Source organism: Oryzias latipes, chromosome 2, assembly GCF_053564925.1.
Source record: "Oryzias latipes strain Hd-rR chromosome 2, Olatipes_Hd-rR_3.1".
In the NCBI taxonomy this organism is placed as follows: Eukaryota; Metazoa; Chordata; class Actinopteri; order Beloniformes; family Adrianichthyidae; genus Oryzias; species Oryzias latipes.
In genome coordinates, this window is record NC_136238.1 from 38,753,274 (window position 1) to 38,773,130 (window position 19,857).

General features: G+C 38.4%; 3 protein-coding genes across 9 annotated transcripts in view; 1 reads left to right on the forward strand and 2 right to left on the reverse strand.

The window, feature by feature from the left end:
* LOC110014093 (NACHT, LRR and PYD domains-containing protein 12-like) overlaps positions 1-19,857 on the reverse strand; it is a 471,367-nt gene that overhangs the window by 393,142 nt on the left and 58,368 nt on the right. The window lies entirely within an intron of this gene.
* LOC105358492 (uncharacterized) overlaps positions 1-19,857 on the reverse strand; it is a 59,432-nt gene that overhangs the window by 19,547 nt on the left and 20,028 nt on the right. The gene's annotated exons all lie outside the window — the stretch shown is intronic.
* On the forward strand, positions 5,969-19,366 carry LOC105355200 (uncharacterized). The gene is made up of 2 exons (XM_011481531.4): positions 5,969-6,501; positions 17,539-19,366. The coding sequence occupies exons 1-2, from the start codon at positions 6,270-6,272 to the stop codon at positions 18,909-18,911; spliced, it is 1,605 nt and encodes a 534-aa protein (XP_011479833.2). The 5' UTR covers positions 5,969-6,269; the 3' UTR covers positions 18,912-19,366.

A 19,857-nucleotide genomic window follows, 5' to 3' on the forward strand; every position in this document is an offset into this window, starting at 1 on the left:
GGTAGTTGTTAGTGAGAGATCAACTTTCTGTCTGATCAGTTTTTCAAAGGAAACCAGGGGGGTATTCCAAAAAGCAGGTTTTGCTAGTTACAACGGTAGGTTTGAGGCTAAGGAAGTTGATAACCTCAGTTTTTGGTTCCAGAAATGGAAGTATGTTACAGGGTATGTCAAGTTGCCATAGCAACTCGTGCTCTGAACATAACCTGGTCTGGAGCAGGTTTAGTTGAAGGTTAGTTTGTTTTCAGAGAGGTGACACAGCATGGCGTGTCCATTTGAAGATGATTTAGTGGATGAAGAAGCTCAGATAATACTTTTTCCATGAGAGGGTGATAAGACCACATATGGATGTTGGAAAGATAAACTATTTTACTTTGATCTAACTTAGTTATTTCCTGCAGTTAAGATAAATCATTTTTTGTTAGGTCACCTTAAATATAACACGTAGTTATCAGACAGTTATTTTACTTTCATTCAAATTAATTCAATTAGGTAGGTGTAACTTTGGTGCTGCTGTTAGATTGGCAGCACAAGGAATTGTGGGATACTATTCCTTTTGCCTGTCTGGACGGATTTGGGTTTAAGTGTGGCTTTTTGACAAAATGTGTTTAGTTGTAGCTGTTTTACTGTGTATTGTCTAGTTATTTGTCGTGTTGTGTTTAATTCTTTCTGCACCATGAGTGAGAGGAAGGGAGAGGATGGTGAGTTCATTTATCAGCCCTACTGCCTTTAACTTTAGGTAGAACTGAAGCTAAAGTCAGAGTAATGTTAACTTGACACCTACCACATTTTGTAAATCCACTGTTTAACATTCGTTGTAACCTTTAAAAATGAGAATATCTGCAGCATCAATCTTAGACATTTGAAATGTCCAGAAGTACAATAAATTATTATGGGAAAACACTTAATTGAATTGGAGTAATATGACGATTACTTAAATAAATATGTAAATTTGAGTTGTAAAAACTATTAGTAAGTTGGATAGACATAAGAAATTAGGTTGAATAAACTTAACTGAATTACTTGTTACCAATTGAAGTAATTCATTGGATCTGTATATATAAATAAAAAACTGAAACATTCCAGAAGCGGCTGTCATTCGGATGCAGCTCGTGCAGCAGGAGTGAACCGGAAGAATCTCTGAATGATTGCAGGAAACTAGACATGGAGATGTGATCATCGCTGTTTTTGTGGAGCCTTTTAACCCTTGTGCTATCTTAGATGACCCCACCCTTACATTGACGTGTTCTCCCTACCATGACAAAGGTGGATAAAGGTGGAAAGATTTCATGTAATCCATGGACACCAGTGAAGAAAAATGTCAACTAAATTGGCTTCCTTTCACTGGATTCTGAAGTAAGGCATTTTCTATGGGTGACATCACAGCCGGCTTTGTCCATCTCTATTCACGGTTTATGGAGTCCAGCCTGCTCTGACCCAACCCCCACGGACCCCCAACAGCTCCTCTTGAACAAATGACCACACCTCAACATCTCTTACTTCTGATTTTGACCGTTAACACAATTAACCCTTCTACTATCCTAGGCACTTTAACATTGGGAGTTGGTTCATCTAGACCCACTAGACAGTGCGTTAAACCTTTTTTCTTCAATGATTTGTGAACCTCACTGGTGTCCATGGATGACATGAAATCTTTCCACCTTTATCCACCTTTGTCATGGTAGGGAGAACACGTCAATGTAAGGATGGGGTCATCTAAGATAGCACAAGGGTTATAAAGGGCAATCTATTGACAAGAAAATAAATTAAAATGTGGTATTAATTACCATAGTATGAATTTGCTTTCATGTTACTTTCTTTATTGGAAATGTAATATTACATAAAAATGAATTAGCAATGCCTTACAGTCACTCAGCAACCCCTAAGCTACTGCAGGGAAAAAACCCTGCACTATTGGTAGACATCTAATGGAGGAACAAAATATAGATTTCTCTGGATGACCAGTAGACAACTATGATTGATGTCTGTGAGTTATTTAACAGACATCTTGTCCCTGGTAGGTCGGAACACGTCCTGATTCTTCAGCAGAGCTCCTCCATGTGTGAGTTTCAACATGCGGCAGCAACAGCAAAAATCTACAGTCGTAGATCACGTCACCAACAGCAGCTTCATGACGAAGACTGTTTTTTAAACTCTGGAGTCTAACTTTGTCAAAAAAAACCTCCTTTAAGGGTGCTTTCCTCAAAAGGTTAAAGGTTACAGTAAAACAGATTATCTGAGGAATAAGGAGAAGTAATCAATTGCTTGATCGTCGTTTAACTGTTTGCTCCGTACAAGAAAAGAAAGTCTGTTTCTAATAGATACGTAGTGGATAATGGAATCCCGCATGGAAGTGTGATTAGCCCTGTTCTGTTTTCAATTATGAGTAATCAATGTCTATGATTCCATTGGATATTCAGTTCAATTTTATTTATATACCCCAATATTACAACAATAGTCATCTCAATGGGCTTCATAGCAGTAATTGTATAGTAAACATGAATGAATGAAAGTTTTGCAAAAGTACAGAAAGTTTGGTGACAAAAAAATCTAAAATAAAATTAAAAAGAAAAAATCTATACAATAAAATAAAGATGGACTTTCTCACAAAATATTGGTTGTATCATGAATATGCTGGTGATTCTTCATTGCCAGCTCATATAAATGTAGACGTTTATTCGTTTATTGACCTTTACAGAATGGTCTTTTCTCTGAACTTGCATTTTCTTTGACGGTCCCTTGGCAGCCAGTTCGCTGAAGGTCTGCATTAACTGCTTGAAGAGAACAATTCTGGTTAAAAGGCAGAAAAAAACAATCTTTTTTCTTTTGAAATGTGCTTGTATTTCACTCTATGTTAATTCAAAATGATTCAAATGCAGGGTTGAATGCCATATTGCTGAATGAAAATGAAACATAAAGGGGAATAACTGTAAGAAAATAAAGTTAAATAAAGAAATGATCAAAATTGACCATGAATAAAGGGAAAACAGCACAATAACAAAAAATAGATTTGGGTGAAAAATGCCAGTGTATGCCGGGTATCGAACCAGTGAGCTTCTGCACCACAGAAAGAAGCAAAGGTTTTCAAGGATTCCCCATATATTTAAATGGAGGCAAAAATCCCGGAAATCCTGGAATTTATTGAAAAGTTCAAGGATTTGAGGGACCAAAAGTCATAGCTGGAATGAGCTGAAAAGCTGATCACTTTATTAGTTGAATGGTTAAAATAGCTGAAGAATTTTAGAAGGAGTTGAGCACCAAAAACAATGGTGTAAGATACTACAATAAAGAAAGAGAAAGAGGAAACAACACTTTCAACCAATAAAAAAAGGTCCTCTAACTCAATTTTTGTTTTTATTTTCCCCTGTCGGGTTAATGCGGGACAGTGAGCCTTCAAAGTGGGTCACACAGACGCAGAAACTCGTGGAAGCTGCTGACTCACAAACCAATCTCAGACGGAGCGGGAGAGAAGCTGTGGGAGAATTGTTGAACGATCTCATGAACCCTGAATGGAGACGTGATTACAATGTTTTAGCCCAGTGGAAATTTCAGAACAAAAGCAGTGCAACTTCCGTTTCATGTATACTTCCGTTTTGAGATAAGGTGTTGTGCTGTTAGTTATTGTTTGGTGTTGTGAGTTAATTTTTAGTGTTGGGATGAATTGTAGTGTGTTTTTTAGTGTTGTGTTGCAAATCTAAAGTGTTGTGTTGAGGACCCTTGTGGGCCACCGTAGATTTCTCTACAAATGTTTTTTTCCTCCGTTTTCAAGCCAAACAAAGACAAACAGATGTTCTGAAAGGCAGAAATGTGTTTCCACCCAGAGGAACCTGCAGCAGCTGCTGATCCATCAGAAGATTCTGGACCTGCAGAGACTTCCCACACAGCCGCCTCTGCCTCCAAAGAAGCTGCTGATCTGCAGCAAAATCGGAGAATGAACCAGAAAACAGAAGACAAGAACATCAATGTTCATTCAGATAAAAGAGGAGATTGAAAAACAGCACAGAAACATGATCTGATGGAGGCTCTCATTTATCCTCATTATTCTTCTAAACAGTCCAATCAAGTTGGCCCAAAGGCAAATTGGTAGACCAACATGTTGTCTATGAAGAACCTACTCAGGGGGGTATTCCAGAAAGCAGGTTCTGCTAGCTCCCACGGTAAGTTTGAGGCTAAGGAAGTTGATAACCTCAGCTTTCGGTTCCAGAAATGGAGAAATGTTTCAGGGTAGGTCAAGTTGCCATGGCAACTCATGCTCTGAACATAACCTGGTCTGGAGCAGGTTTAGTTGAAGGTTAGTTTGTTTTCAGAGAGGTGAAGCAGCATGGCTTGTCCATTTGAAGATGATTTAGTGGATGAAGAAGCTCAGATAATACTTTTTCCACCATGAGAGGGTGATAAGACCACATATGGATGTTGGAAAAATAAACTTTTTTACTTTGATATAACTTAATTATTTGCTTCAGTTAAGATGAATCATTTTTTTTAGTTCAGTCAATCTAAAAATAACACATATTTATCAGACAGTTATTTTACTTTCATTGAAATTAATTCAATTGAGTAGGTGTAACTTTGGTGCTGCTGTTAGATCGTCACCACAAGGAATTGTGGGATACCATTCCCTTTGCCTGTCTGGACAGATTTGAGTTTTAGTGTGGGTTTTTGACCAAAAGGTTTAGTTGTTTAGCTGTTTTTCTGTGTATTGTCTAGTTATTTTGTCCTACTATGTTTAAGTCTCTGCACCATGAGTGAGAGGGAGGGAAAATGATGAATTTACATAGCACCCTTACTGTTAAGTGCTTTATTCAAAATGTCCGAAAATTGTATCTTTATATAGAGTCAAATATTATAAGTCATCAGTAAGTAATAAGTAATCATTCGAGACACAGACGTTTGATTAAAATTCTGAGAAAGACAAAAATACTGGGAAGAAAAGACTGACGTGGATTGTGTTGGTCGACAGGTGGAATATTTCCCCTTCAGACCAGCTCGAGGCACTTATCCACCATGATGCTGTTTGCTAACCGCCAATAAACCACAGAAGAAGAATAGCATGAGGCGGTAGCAGCGTTAGCTTATGTTGAAAGGATGGTGGTGGTTTTTTTCAGTCTGTTGGACATTAATACTCTCAGACTTGGAAAAAGCAAAAAGGCTTCAAATAAAAACATCTATAATTGATAATTTTATATAAACTAGATATGATATTTAACTAGTTATTAAGACGGAAAACCATAAATAAAAACACAAATAAATGCATAAATACATAAAAATATGAAATGTTTATATTCTCTCAACCTGAAATAATCTGCGATTTTTAAAAATCGTTTCCAAACATCTTTTTTAATAGAACAAGTATTTGAAGAAGAAGTAGAAACAAGAAAAAGCTTTTGAATCTTTGAAGAATGTCGGTGAAACATGTTTGCATTCCATAGATCTTTAACTTTTTTGCTTTTCTTTTATTATGTTACATCTCAGTAATATATTTTAAAAATTTGCTAATCTAATTTGACTGAAATTGAGGAAACTTCTCGATTGTTTTATTCACTGTAAAAATTATTTCAAATTTATTACTCATCTTTCTTATTGACAACAGTTTAATATTTATTTGTTCTCGTAATTATTCTCTTTAGAAACAGTTTTTAGGGTCTTCTAGCTATAACATTTTTTAATCAATTTTTGTTTATTTGTTCCCTGAAGACATTTATTTATCCATTACTTTAATTTAGGAATACAATAAACAAATATAATAAGGTTTATTCAGTCTCTGATGCGTTTTGTAGTAAAATCTGTACATTGTGATGAGATACGTCACAACAACTCTCATAAAGTTCCTTCGAATTTCTTTTTTGATATTCTTTTCTTTATAATCTCCTTAATTTAAACTGTTTAAAAATATTGGAAGCTTTGTGAACTATATTGAGGTTCAGTTACGCAGTTTATATGGTTCTTTTTAAATAAAGTTTGTGCACGTGACCCGGAAGTAAGCGCCAGGCGCTAGCAGCGTTAGCTTGTTAGCAGGCTAGCAGCGTTAGCTTGTGTTGAGAGGACTGCTGTGTTTTGCTGGGACGTTTGTGAGGTTTTTGGACAAAAAAGGACGATACGTGGTTCGTGCTGGAACTCTCAGCATTTTCCAAAGTGTCGTAAATGAGTGAAGAAGTACGGAAAGACAACAGCGTGGCTGTGATTGTGAGACTAGCAGCAGCAGACGATCGGAGCTACGGTGAAGAGGACGGCGGTGTTTGTGGGAGTCGGAGCTGAAGATCGGAGCAGGAACCATGTCTTCAGAACCTCAGGAAGGTTCTGTCAGCGAACAACTTTCTGTTGCTGAAGGAACCATGCCTTCCCTTCAGTCTCTGAGAGAGTTGATCAGCGAGCGACTAGCTGCTGCTGCTGAAGAAATCTTCCGACTCTGTGAAGGAACCATCGTCCAGTACGAGGAGGAGCTCTGTCGTCAGCGCAGACTGCTGGATAGCAGATGGAACCCGCAGCTTCAGCTCCACGTTGCAGGTTTGTTCACTGCATCCACCTGCAGACAAATAGATCTGGTCCTAGACCTCAAGCACTGGGCCTCTCCGGACATGTTTATGTTCTCCAATGATCCCACTTCTCTAAAGGCCCGTACACACCGGGACGAATATTCGCCAGCCGTTATGCGCCAGCGTTTTTCAACACGTTTTTTGTGTTCACACCCAGGCGATTTTCGCTGACGATGAGCTGAGTGAACATGCAATTTCATTCCCTGACCTTAGATGGTGCTTAATATAAAACAGAAATACTCCTGTACACAAGGTGGCGCTGCGCAACTTTACGCTTATTAAAATTGCTTTTCACTCAGAAGAAGAGAGCAAGTAGGCTTGTCAGAATCAAACAAAGAAAACATGAATTTTTTCAGCACCAGTAGCTCCAGCTCCAGTTCCAGCAATGAAGAAATTATTGTTCTGTTGAATGACGAAAGACGCTGGAAAAGACACCGATTTTGGGTACATCCCATAGTTACGAGAAGAGAAGAACATGGGGAGTTTTATTGACTGGTACAAGAGCTGAAAATGTATCATGAGCGTTTTCGGGGATATTTTAGAATGTCCGTCATTATTTCTTTGCGGCAGTGTAGATGCAACTCGGCGTCTATCTTCTTCGCTGGTATGTGTGCTCAGAAAGGCAGTTTTGTGTTTGAGCGCCCCCAAGTTGTGTTTTACTGTAACTTCAGAAGCTCCAGACACGTGTGCAAAAGCGCCATTCTCATTGGTCGTAAAGTTTTTGATGTGGTGCGTCAAACTAAAAAAACGAACCCGAGGCGTTTTTTTAAAAAATGACGCTTTGACGCGTGGCGTTTTTCGCGTCGGTGTGCACACTCTCATTGGTGGCCTTTATTTAGTCACGAGGCGTTAAACGTCGGCGAATGTCGCGCGCGACATTCGTCCCGGTGTGTATGGGCCTTTAGGATTTCTCCACTTGGGTGGGGGTGTTCTCATAGACCTCCCGTAGGGTGGGTGCCTGGAGCATGGGGTGGGTCTCCTTTTGGGATGCCTGACTCGTTTATTTTATTTTATTATTTTATATGTAAAGAATCATCAAGATTTTTCTTAAACAGCAGTATATCAGAAAAACTAAAAGGGGGAATGTTCAGGTTTAAAGTAATCCAAATTCTTATGCGAGTCCAAAAATCCTTAATTTCATTTAAAAAAACAAAAACAAATGTTCCAACATTTCCTTATTTGAGTTACAAAAAGTGCAAGAATCCACATCAAATCTAAATCTGCTTTGAAGAAAGTCAAGGCAGGATAGTATTCATTAGGGGTGTAACGGTACACGTAGTTGGACCGAACAGCTTCGGTACGGCACTTTCAGTTCGGTTCACTTTTGTACCTTATCGGTTTTTTGTTTGTTTACCCCCCACCCCCCCCTTAATGTATTAACTTTGCGCCGAGGCGGAACTAGGGGTGTAACGATAACCGCATCAGCGCACTTTTTTTTAATGTTTTTTTTTTTTTTAAGTTCTGCACATGGTGCGTGATTGGAACTATAATGAACTCATAAAACACATTCGTCTTTGCTGATAATTTACTTTTTCTGCTATACCTGTGTTCAGACATTTTCTCCTTCACTCCCTGCACCGCGTCTCCACCTCTTGGGCAGCACACGCTGTCACTGCCTCTGAGCTGCACGTGGCGCGCTCCTTCTACTCACACACGGGTGCGGTTTCAACAGCACACACACACACACACACATTCTCATTGATTCTGCAACAGAAGTTTCTATCTCGCGAGGAAATATGACAAATGTACTGCATTCTAATTATTCATAGCAAAACACACACATTAGATAACCATAATATAATAGCTCATAACATAGCAGTTCATGTCAGAGAGATTTGTTAAACAGCAGTACCGAACCGAAACGTATTGAACCGAGCCCTATGAAACTCTGAATCGAACCGAAATGAGATTTTAGCGTATCGTTAAACTCCTAGTATTAATTACTTATTATTAATAAAAATTTATAAACAGGGGCAGAAGAGGCCATCTAATGTAGTTTGAGTGTGCTTTAACTAACAGAGATTGGCTGTTGGAAAAAGAGAATGATCTAAAAGAAGCTCGATTGTGGACATGATAAATTCTTTCTTTTATACAGTTGTTTAAAAAGTTTTAGCTATTAAGTTTAAGATCTAAGAAATGTCATCCATTTATCTGTAATTTTGCTAATGAGATAATTGCTCAATGAGGAGTTATTACAGTGTTCTTTATTAAATGAATCAGAGCAGCAGGGATGGCTCGACATACTTTTTTAAAATTCTATAAGGCTGCAGGTGAGATGGTTTTTTTCTATAAAAATAAGTCCAGTTCAGTTAAATCTTTAACAAAAAGAATGTTCCTGTCAAACCAATCCTGTTTAAATATAGATTTTCTACCAAATAATACTGTTCTGTTATTCCATAATGTTGATCCACGAGGGGTAAAATTGTGATTGAACAACCTTTTTTCAAAACCGAAGAACTTGTTTGTGAAAGTTGGACAAAATTATTGGAATCTTTTTGACTTCAAAATCACATTTCAAAAGGTAATCTATGCCTCCTTGAAGATGGATCTTGGAATACGAAACCACATGGAATTATTATCAACCAGAAGATCTTTTAAAATTTTATAATTTTGAATGTCCCCACCATAGCTTCAAAATCTAGAGCATTGATGCCACCATTGTCATAACTTTTGACTAGTTGGAAACGTTTGATATAATACGTCTTGTTTTTCCATATGAATTGAAAAATAATTAAGGTAACTTTCTTAATGTTAGGAGGGGATATGTATACAGAATAGCAGGGATAGTTCTTGGATTTAAGTAAACTGTACTATTAATATTAATATGAATATAGAACATTCTGATAAAATTACAACATTTTTCACCGGATCCTAAAAATTTCAGGGCTTTAATTAACAAGGAACGCTCCAATGTGTCAAATGATTTTATAAAAATCAAGGAATAATATCAAACTCTTGGGGTCAACAAAGTCACAATATTCCAACAAATCTACTACCAACCTGATGTGATTATGGATATTTGTTCCTTTTAATGAATGCTGACTGACTCTCATCCACTAAATCCTTCAGTCCTCTGTTTAGACACTGCAAAAATGTGAGCTAAAATGTATAACCATTGCATAACAAAGTAATTGGTCTCCAATTATCCAAATATAAAGTGTTTTTATTTGGTTTGGGGATTACAATGATTAACCCTTGTCTCATTGTGTTAGAAAGGCTACCTGCTGAGATACATTCTAGAAAAGCTTCATGTAAAAAACGTCTAATATCAGTCCAAATGAATTTATAAAATTCTGCCGTTAAACCATTCAAGCCAGGAGATTCCCTAGGACATCTTTAGTACAGCAGCGTCCATTTCTTCAATTCCGGATTTCCGGTTCCGGGTTACAGCAGGACGCGTGGCGTGCCTCTCTGCGAATACAACTATCTTCAAATTACTTAAAAAGTTGATTTTTCTCCAAAAAAGAGAGCTGACCATGCCCCCGAAGAAACCCCAGGAATATGAAGATCTCAAAAAGTCTCTTGACATTATTCAAGAAACGCTGAAAAGTTTTATGGATCAAGTGTCGGCTAAGCTAACACCGCTCTGGGATATGATGGAAGAGTTCCGAAGATTTCGGGCTCAAAACGAGCAGCGAGAAAACCGGGTCGAGATTCTGGAGAAAAGACTGGACGATGTGGAACAGCAAGTAAGGATGAATAATGTCATTCTCACTGGAGTACCAATCAAGCCTCGAGCGAAACTGACAGCAGGAGCAAGCACTGCTAATGCTAGCGCTAGCGTAGCTAGCAGTTCTAATACAGAGTTTGGTGCAGCGACGCTGGAACAGCAAATACATTCATTTCTCACATCTAAAGGGATTTCCCTGGATCTCAATACCATCGAGACCTGTCACCTGCTCCCCAGGAGAAAGGAGACGGATAAACCAGCGATCCTCATCAGGTTTGTGAATCTCAAACACAAGCTAGCTCTGATGAATCAACGCAAAAATCTCAGAGGATCTGCTGTTTATCTGAACGACCATCTGACCAGAAGGAATGCTGAAATCTCAAAACATGCACGGCTTCTCAGGAAGCGTAAGCAGATTGAGAACACATTTTATTCTGCCCTTTTGAAAATGCAACAAGAAGGTAAACTGACAGCACCATCACTGTCATGACAGTACAAATAGTAAAGAAAACAGATGGAAATTTATCTTTGTGACACCAAATAGGTGCAGCCAAGATGCACAATAAGCGTGTTTGAGATCACCCAGGTGAACTCAACGCTGCGCAGATCACCTGGTGTGTGACATATATTTTTGTTTTTGCTCCAACATCAACTGTCAATCATCACAAAAATATCGCGAGAAAGGGGTGGGAGCAAGGGGCAAACCTACCCGGACACAGCTGTAAACTACAGACTACAAAACAATGCATTATGGGACATGTGTCCTGATGGTTTTTGTAGTGGAGAGATTAATTAAAATAATTTAAAATACCAATTCATTAAAAAAGGCTACATTACAAAACATTAAAATAATCATAAAATATATAATAACACAGATCATACTAAGGGGGAGAGGAATATTAAAACTAAATAAAATGTTAAGGACAACTCCAATTTCCTGTCCTCCTTCAGTCTTGCTGCAGATTCGCTTTCATCTCACAGCCCCCCCGCCTGGTGTCCCCAACGATCCAGGCGAGCCGCCGGTTCATCTCAAACACGTCTATCGTTGCATTTTCCCCACGTATTTTCAGTGAGTCTAAAACTAATGTTGTTTTTGCTCGCACGTGTTTAAAGTTCAAGCCCCGTTAGCTGTCACGCATGTAGGTGTGGGACATTTATGCTCCTCAGCTGACCCGACTCCCGCGGGAGCGGTGTGCTGCCGTAACGACATAACCGTTTCATGCGCCGCCGTAACCGTAACCAAAACCTAAACATCCCTCCGGTTCTGTGCGGCCCAGAGAAAAGTTCAGCACGGACTGCATGTATTTAGAAAATTACGAGCGAATAAATACGTTCTAAAGGAAAGTAAGGAACTCCTTAATGTGGTCAGGGGAGGGAGGGGGCTGTCAGGTGTCCTGCTTTCAAACCCTGTCATTGTCACACCCCCAAGAGTCATATACCCCACTGTGATTGGTTGCTTTGTCAGCTCCGCGCACGACAATGAAAAAGTGTCATTCATACAAACTGGCGGGCTGCAGTAACATTAAACCTTCATATTAAGGCAGGGACCGCAAAATATCATCTTGGGGGCCGCAAATAGCCTGCGGGCCGCGAGTTTGAGACCCCTGCTGTTGACTCTGGCACTGGTACACTAGCCGCAGGTCGGAAGAATGAATCAATAGTTCGCTTGCTCATACCTCAGACGCACATATCAGGTTGTGATGATATTTGTCTCAGTTTCCTTCCCACAGATGTTTACGCGCACTCGATTATCTCTAGGCCCCTCCCCCTACACGCATTTTAGCCACTCACAGTGGCTTTCCCTATTCTTCTCACAGGCAGTGGCCACCTCACACACAGGCATCACGCGAGAGTGTACGTGCTCGCGTTTCATGAATATGTGCGCGAGTGTGTGTCTGCCTGCGTGCGTGTGCGCTTGCGTCTCATTGATCATTGACGTGCCCCTCCCACGTTTAATGTATAAAAAAATACGAAAGGTGGGGGAGGCAAATTTACTGGTCGCACATGTGCGACTGGATGTAAAATTCAGTCGCGCACTCTCAAATTTTGGTCGCAAAATGCGACCAATTGCTCGCAGTCTGGAGCCCTGAAACCAGTAGCGGTTCTAGGCACGGGCCGTCCGGGCGGTGGCCTGGGGCGGAAAACTGAAGGGGGGCGGCACCGGCGGCTCAGCCCTTGTAAAATATTATATGCACCACTATTGGTTTACTTATGTCACAGTTTGTGAGTTTGTAACAGCCTGAACCTGGCCGCGCCGCCGCCCTCGCCCCGCAGCTGCGCTCTCCTGTCTTTGAGAAGTAGACACAAATGTGTGTGAAGAAGAAGGGAGGGGGCGCGGGGGGAGCACGGAGCACCACCGCGTTTGCGCATGCGCAAAACCTGGCGGGCTCATCTTTCAGGGGAGGCGACGGTCGCGGGCTTGATGAAAAAAATAAAAGTAAAAACTGCGACTGCGCCGTCATGTAGCGAATCAGCGCCCCTGGCTATAGCTGCACGCGCTCCTGCTGGAAATGTGTGAAGAAAGGGGGGGGGGGGGGGCTGCGGGGAATCAGTTCAATTGTGGGACGCTTCCAAATTAAGTGGCTAGGTGGGGACAAGGGCGGGGGTTTGAATCTACTTCATAAAACCTTTTTATAAGTCAGTCATAAGGTGACATTCTATAACCTACACTTTAATAAAGGTATAGAAAATATATTCTGCTTTTTTTGGGTTAATTTTGTGTTAAATGCCCATGACAGTTGGTTCAGTCGACGGACTTGATGTCGTCTTCGTGACGTGAGGACATTTATGCCAAACAAACGCCAAAAACATCTAAAATATGGAGAAAAAAAGGTCAAAGCCATCTGGTGCCCAATTTAGAAAGAAAAGAAAAGAAGAAGAGGAGAAATGAGATAAAGAAAAGGGTAATTCCTCAAAGCTTGATGCATGTCTTTTCTAAATTCTAATGCTACCTGCCCTACAACAACGTTGCCGATGAAAACTTTATTTTGGTCGATGACCAACACTGAAGTAGGCCCAAATGTTGCAAATAGCGTCATTTTTTTTTTTTTTTAGATTTTATTCTTAAAAATTTGCTCTGCCTTAGCTTGTAACATTAGTTATGATTCATGTGTCTGTCTGCTCTGCTGTAACACAAAGGTTTTGTTGGGTTTTGCTGTTGTATACTAGTTCATAATGTTAAAAAAGCTGTGATGGTTACACAGCATGCTGCTGCTGCCATAAGATGCTAATGGGGCAAATAATTTGAGATTGGTCTTAAATTTAATAATCGTTTGTGGCAGCCTAAACGTTTTCCCAATGTTTTTTTGACATTTAACTGGGGATTTAGGGGTTAATTTTGAGCCTGCATATGAAGTTTATTTTTTATTTGTTTTACAAATGTGGGATTATATTTTTAGCCAATAGAATTTCCATAAATCTGTAGGTAGTTTTAAAAATGAATATTTACCATTTACTGCAAATCTATGGGGACAAAACATAATTCAACAGGTCATAACTGAAAATTTTCCAATCAAAGGATTGAAGACGGAAAACATGATATTATTTATTATAAATAATAAATAATATTTATTTTATATTATTTATTTAATATTGATTTAATATTTCTTAGCTAACTGTATTTTTGCCATGCTTATGGTCTTTTATTTTTTGTGTTCTGATAACTATTATAATGCTGTTCAGAATTCTGACATCTTTTGTATCCACTTCTTAATTTCAATGACAATATAACATGTCAGTTGACAAAGACAAACAAAGTTCTGTTGTGACTATGGTGGGGGGTGGGGGGGGGGGGGGGGGGCGCCTGGGGAGGGTCTCGCCCGGGGAGTAATTCAGGGTAGAACCGCCACTCCCTGAAACTATTAACTGTTTAAACCAAGAAAATCGGCTGTTATCAGTAAAAGAAGAAATGCCAACCTTGGACAATTCGACAGTTTATGGACCCTTTTTATTTTTCCCCTTCAGCATTACTTTATTATATAAAAAAATAAAATAAAATACAAAAAAATTTATATATAAAAAGAGTAAAACAAATGATTAATCACTTTTGAAAATTGTTAAATTGATTGACTTTTGATATTACTTCACTAGCTCCTAAAATTGATAAATTGATTCAAAAATCTTTCCTAATGTAGCATAACTTTGCACATGTTTTTAACTTTTGATACTTGATGAAATTTTGCTATGAAAATTCTTGAAACAGTGTCTATTTTACTGATATAGTATTATGTTTTAAAGCATATGAATGACTTTTAAAAGTAACATAATTTGCATATATTTCAGATGTTGCATTTGCCATGTTGATTTCTAAAATAGTTATTTTTGACGTAGTACTTAAGTAATTCATCTTTGGCATCTGCTTTATTGATACCTTATGATTGTTAATTCTGTCTGATAAAACTTAGGAACCGGATATTGATAAATCATGTAATAAAATGGTTATAGTATAACGGGGTGGGATTATATAAGTTCGCTTCCTTCCACTCCCTTTCAAGCAATATTTATTAATTATGTCTAATTATCCTAAGTTTGATTAGTTACTGTATGAATGTATAACTGATGATTATATTGTTTTTGTGTATTATTTCTATTTTGATTGCTTGAAATAAACCATTTCAAATCAAATCAAATCAAATTCCTAAATCGTTCTCCATAAAATGTCATAGTCAGCTTCGGAATGATGAGACTTGTATAGGGGCGACAGTGGCTCAGATGGTTGAGCAGGTTGTCCAATGATCAAAGGGTCAGCGGTTTCGATCCCCGCTCCCACCAGCCAAAATGTCGTTGTGTCCTTGGGCAAGACACTTCACCCTCCTTGCCTCCAGTGTGGCTCCACTGGTGTGTGAATGCGCATGAATGATCACAGTGATGGTCAGCGGGGCTGTAGGCGCGAAATGGCAGCCATGCCTCTGTCAGTCTGCCCCAGGGCAGCTGTGGCTACAACCGTAGCTTACCATCACCAAGTATGAATGAGGAGTGAATGAATAATGGACACAATGTAAGCGCTTTGAGCGTCTGGAAAAGCGCAGAAAAATCCAATCCATCATATAGATTGGAATAAAATATGTGCATTTCTTTGTCAATCTTACCTCGGTCTTTATAAACAAAATTATTTACTAATAATTTGTTAATTTGCTTTTTTAATTGCCTTTCTTTATCAAGATTTAAAAAAAATGAGGTCTTTATGAGGTCATCAATCCAGTGAACACGTGATGTTACAAATGCAGCTTTAGCTTTTTCAATATACAAAATATCTAACTCACTTTGTAATTTATGTAATCAATTAAATTTTATTTTTACGTTTTAAAATTAAGGCTCTTTTACTAATTTCAATTGCAAAACTTTTCATTTTAAAATTCTGGCAGAAGAGTAGCACCCCGGGTGCTGGGAGCTATTTTTCTGGCTGGGCTTGAGCTTGCACTCTGTGTTGGTACCGCAAAGGGTGTTACTGCGCATGCTGTTTGCGCATGATCACTTCACCATTGAAGAATTTGGTTTCTGCATTGGAAAATTTAAAGTGTTAAAATATGCGTTGCAGTGCTTACTGGGTTAGCTAATAGTTTGATTTTGATTCGGAACAATGTACAGTGGACTTAGTGGCCATTTTTGAGCCAACGGCACCTTTCTCATGACTTTGGATAAATTTCACTGTTTCATAAAAGGTTTTATTTCACTAATACATTTTACAGTATGTGAACTGTATCAGATTAATATGAATATCTTCAAAACGGATGCATTATTATTGTATTTCTATACAAATATGTCTGAATGTGTAAACCGTGTAAATTCAAAATCAAATAAATTCAAATGGATTCAGGCTCTGGTGAATTTAATGCAATTGATTCTGGAAATTATTCATGATACCCAGACCTATTAAATAAATAATTATCAATAAACAACACTATTTATTAAATAAAAAGTAACCAAATAACTCTCTATGATCTTCAAAGACAAAATAATACCAATGCATTTAAAAATATAATCAATAAATAGTCTATCTTCTCCCATCATATTCTCTCTGAGACATTGGAGGGCTGCAGCTCCTCACACATCTCACAGTTTGTGCTAAATTCATGAATAAAACTGAGCAGTTGTGCTGTGTCCTGCATATGTTTCTCATCTAGTTCTAATGAAAAGTTGAATTATTACGTCTTCTGCTGTTGCTGGGCAGGTATCTGCATTAACTTTCACCTGTTTATTGATGGGGGTTACGTTCTAAAAATAACCTTTGATTAAATTCACAAAGTACGATTGAAGATGTAAAACTCTTCACTACATTTTTTACACACTTTTTTCCGACAGACATGAACATTTTCACACTTTTTTCTCTTGTTTAAACTCTCAAAGTTCCGACCCTTGTAGAAAAATAAGTCCAGTATTTAAAAAAAAAAAACTTTGATCGAGATGAGAGCTACACGCATGTGTACAGGAGACAAAGCACAGAGGAGGTGGATTGACAAGATCTCCAGCCAATCAGGATGCACTATTTGAAAATAAAAAGCAGCAGAATAATCGCACTAAAAGTATTAGAAAGACAGCAAAAGATGAACAGAGACGTAGAAAGGGAACACTGGATTCTAGTTTTTAGTAAAAATTTCAGCTCTGTGAAGAATTTTAAACCACCACTCCAACTATATTTTGATATGTTTTTATTAAAAGGTATAGTATATAAATAAGTGGGGAACCTTTTTGGAAAACCTAAGATTTTATCATAGTAGGTTTAGGGGCTTTCATCTGGACTTGAAGACGTTTCACCTCTTATCCAAGAGGCTTTATCAATTCAGAATTAGCTGGTAAAAGAGCTGGTATATATGCGCTCATGGGGGAGGAGTCAGACCTGAAACTTAGACCTGAACTTAGCCTACATGGTTTTGGGTCGTTAAGAGTCCTTTGTCCTCAGCTGGGGGTTGGGGAGCCAGTGACTCCCTTCCCAAACTGGTCATCTCTCTCAGCTTTTAACGACCCAGGTGGAACTTGTTCGGTTTGTTTGGGTTTCAGAACACTGCTGTAGATGGATAGAACAATAAACCACCATTCTTATTAAGAGAAAGTTTATCCTTCTCGACAAAGATGGCTTCTTTCACTCCTCGCTCAAACCAGCCTTTCTCTCTGGCCAGAATTCGGACTTCACTGTCCTAGAACGAGTGTTTTGTGGCCTTCAGGTGGAGGTGCACTGCAGACTCAGGTCCACTTGGGCTGGCTCTGTGATGTTGGTAAAGCCGCTTGTGTAGAGGTTGTTTGGTTTCCCCTATATACAGTTCATCACCTCTAACTGTCTTAAGTGTGAAAGAGAAGATGTTACATTCTGTCGTTTATTTATTTGTCTTTTTGTCCCTGCAGTCCTCCCTCAGAATTATGCAAGTGAAGAGGATCTGTCCAATCAGCAGAGGAATTTAAGAGTGGAACATGAAGAACCAGAACCTCCATACATTAAAGATGAACATGAAGAACCAGAACCTGCACACATTAAACAGGAACAGGAGGAACAAGAACCTACACAGATTAAAGAAGAAAAACTACAGGAAGAACCAAAAGCTATAATGACAGAGGGACAAGAAGGGTTCGACATCAGTCAGGATGAAGATCAGCTTGATCTGAAGCAAGAGACTGATACCTTGATGGAGATTCCTACTTATGAGGAAGATGAGAACAGTGAACCAGATCTAAACAATCAGCTGAGCTTTAATGTAACTGATAGTCAGGATGAAGAAGGAAACCAACATGAAGAATCAACATCAACTACAGATGGAGAGACAGAATCAACATCAACTACAGATGAAGAGACAGACCCACAGAACAGACATCAGAAGAAGGGAAGAGACAGAAGTCATGTCCAAAGTGTGGACAGCTCTCACATGTCAGAAAGTCAGTGTGACTCTGATGTTAGAATAAGCTTCAAGAAGGCGATCTTTGTTAAGAAATGGAAACAACGTTTAAACAAAAAAAGACTTTCTTCTGTAAAGTCTGGTGAAAGCTCAAAAATTGTTAGTAATCTTTTTGTCACCACGAAAAATGAATCTAATGACAGACTTTATGTTTGTACAGAAAGTAAAAAAAGTTGTGGTAACGGGTCAAAGTTCGGAACGCACACGAGAACCCACTCAGGAGAGAAGCCTTTTTCTTGTGAAGAATGTGATAAATCTTTTAGTTTTGTCTATAATCTCAAAACACACATGAAAACTCACTCAGGAGAGAAGCCATTTTCTTGTAAAGAATGCAATAAATGTTATAGTTATCTATCTGCTTTCAAAATGCACGTTAGAACTCACACAGGAGAGAAGCCTTTTTCTTGTAAAGAATGCGATAAAAGTTTTAGTTATCCATCTGCTCTGAAAATGCATGTTAGATCTCATACAGGCGAGAAGCCTTTTTCTTGTAAAGAATGTAATAAAAGTTTTAGTTCTCTATCTGCTCTGAAAATGCATGTTAGAACTCATACAGGAGAAAAGCCTTTTTCTTGTAAAGAATGCGATAAAAGTTTTAACTACAAAGCTAATCTCAAAACACACATGAGAACTCACACAGGAGAGAAGCCTTTTTTGTGTGTAGAATGTGATAAAAGTTTTCGTTGTGGGTCTAATCTCAAAACACACATGAGAACTCACACAGGAGAGAAGCCTTTTTTGTGTGTAGAATGTGATACAAGTTTTAGCACTACATTTAGTTTCAAGAGGCACATGAGAACTCATACAGGAGAGAAGTCTTTTGTGTGAAAAGAATGTTAAACAGATTTTAGTGATGTATCTAGTCTCAAAATACACTTTTTTGTGTAAAGTACTCTATGAACTGTTATAAGAGGAAGATGAGACGTCAGACTCAATGAAGATGACCTAACGTCAGCTTTCAAACCTGCCTGATCTTTCATTAAATGTACACAGGCTGATGGCCTCCACAACACACTGATTTAGTTAAAAAGAGGCACAAGTGATTATTGAATACATAGAAGTGAGCAGTTTTCTGAACTCCGACATGAGTGCTAAATACATTATTTTTTTATTTATCTAATTTAATATTCTAATTTTCGAAGACATAATTTTTTAGGTGTTCTAAACGCCACTATGATCCTATATCTGAAATGAGTGGTACTTTTTAAGATATGTAACTTGTTCATGAAATTGATTCTTTTATATATACCTTTAAAAATAAATTCTTTGTTTTAAATATTCAATCAGTTTTTAGTACTTTATTCTTGTTTGTATTTGTTATTTTTTTCACAAAAAGTGGACTGTTTGTTACGTGGTGCATCACATTGTCACAATAACATAACGCGGCAGTGGAGCCAGCTCTGACTTCGACTGCAACGGCAAAGAAAAGTGATACATATGCTGATCGTCACAACAGGTTAAAGGGGGTTGGGGGGGGCGCGAAACATTTTCTTTTTCCTAGGGGGGGCCTGGCAAAAAATAATTGAGAAGCACTGCTGTAGATAATCAATTTTTAATCAACGCTCATCAAGTATTTACCCGGACCATGGTATAAGCCAGGGGTCGGCAACCCAAAATGTTGAAAGAGCCAAATAGGACGAAAAAAACAAATATGTGTGGAGCCGCAAAATATTAAAAGCCATATTTAAGCCTTATAATGAAGGCAACACATGCAATATGTATCTATATTAGCTATATTAGCCTACTATCAAAATTACTAAGTTCCTACAAATAC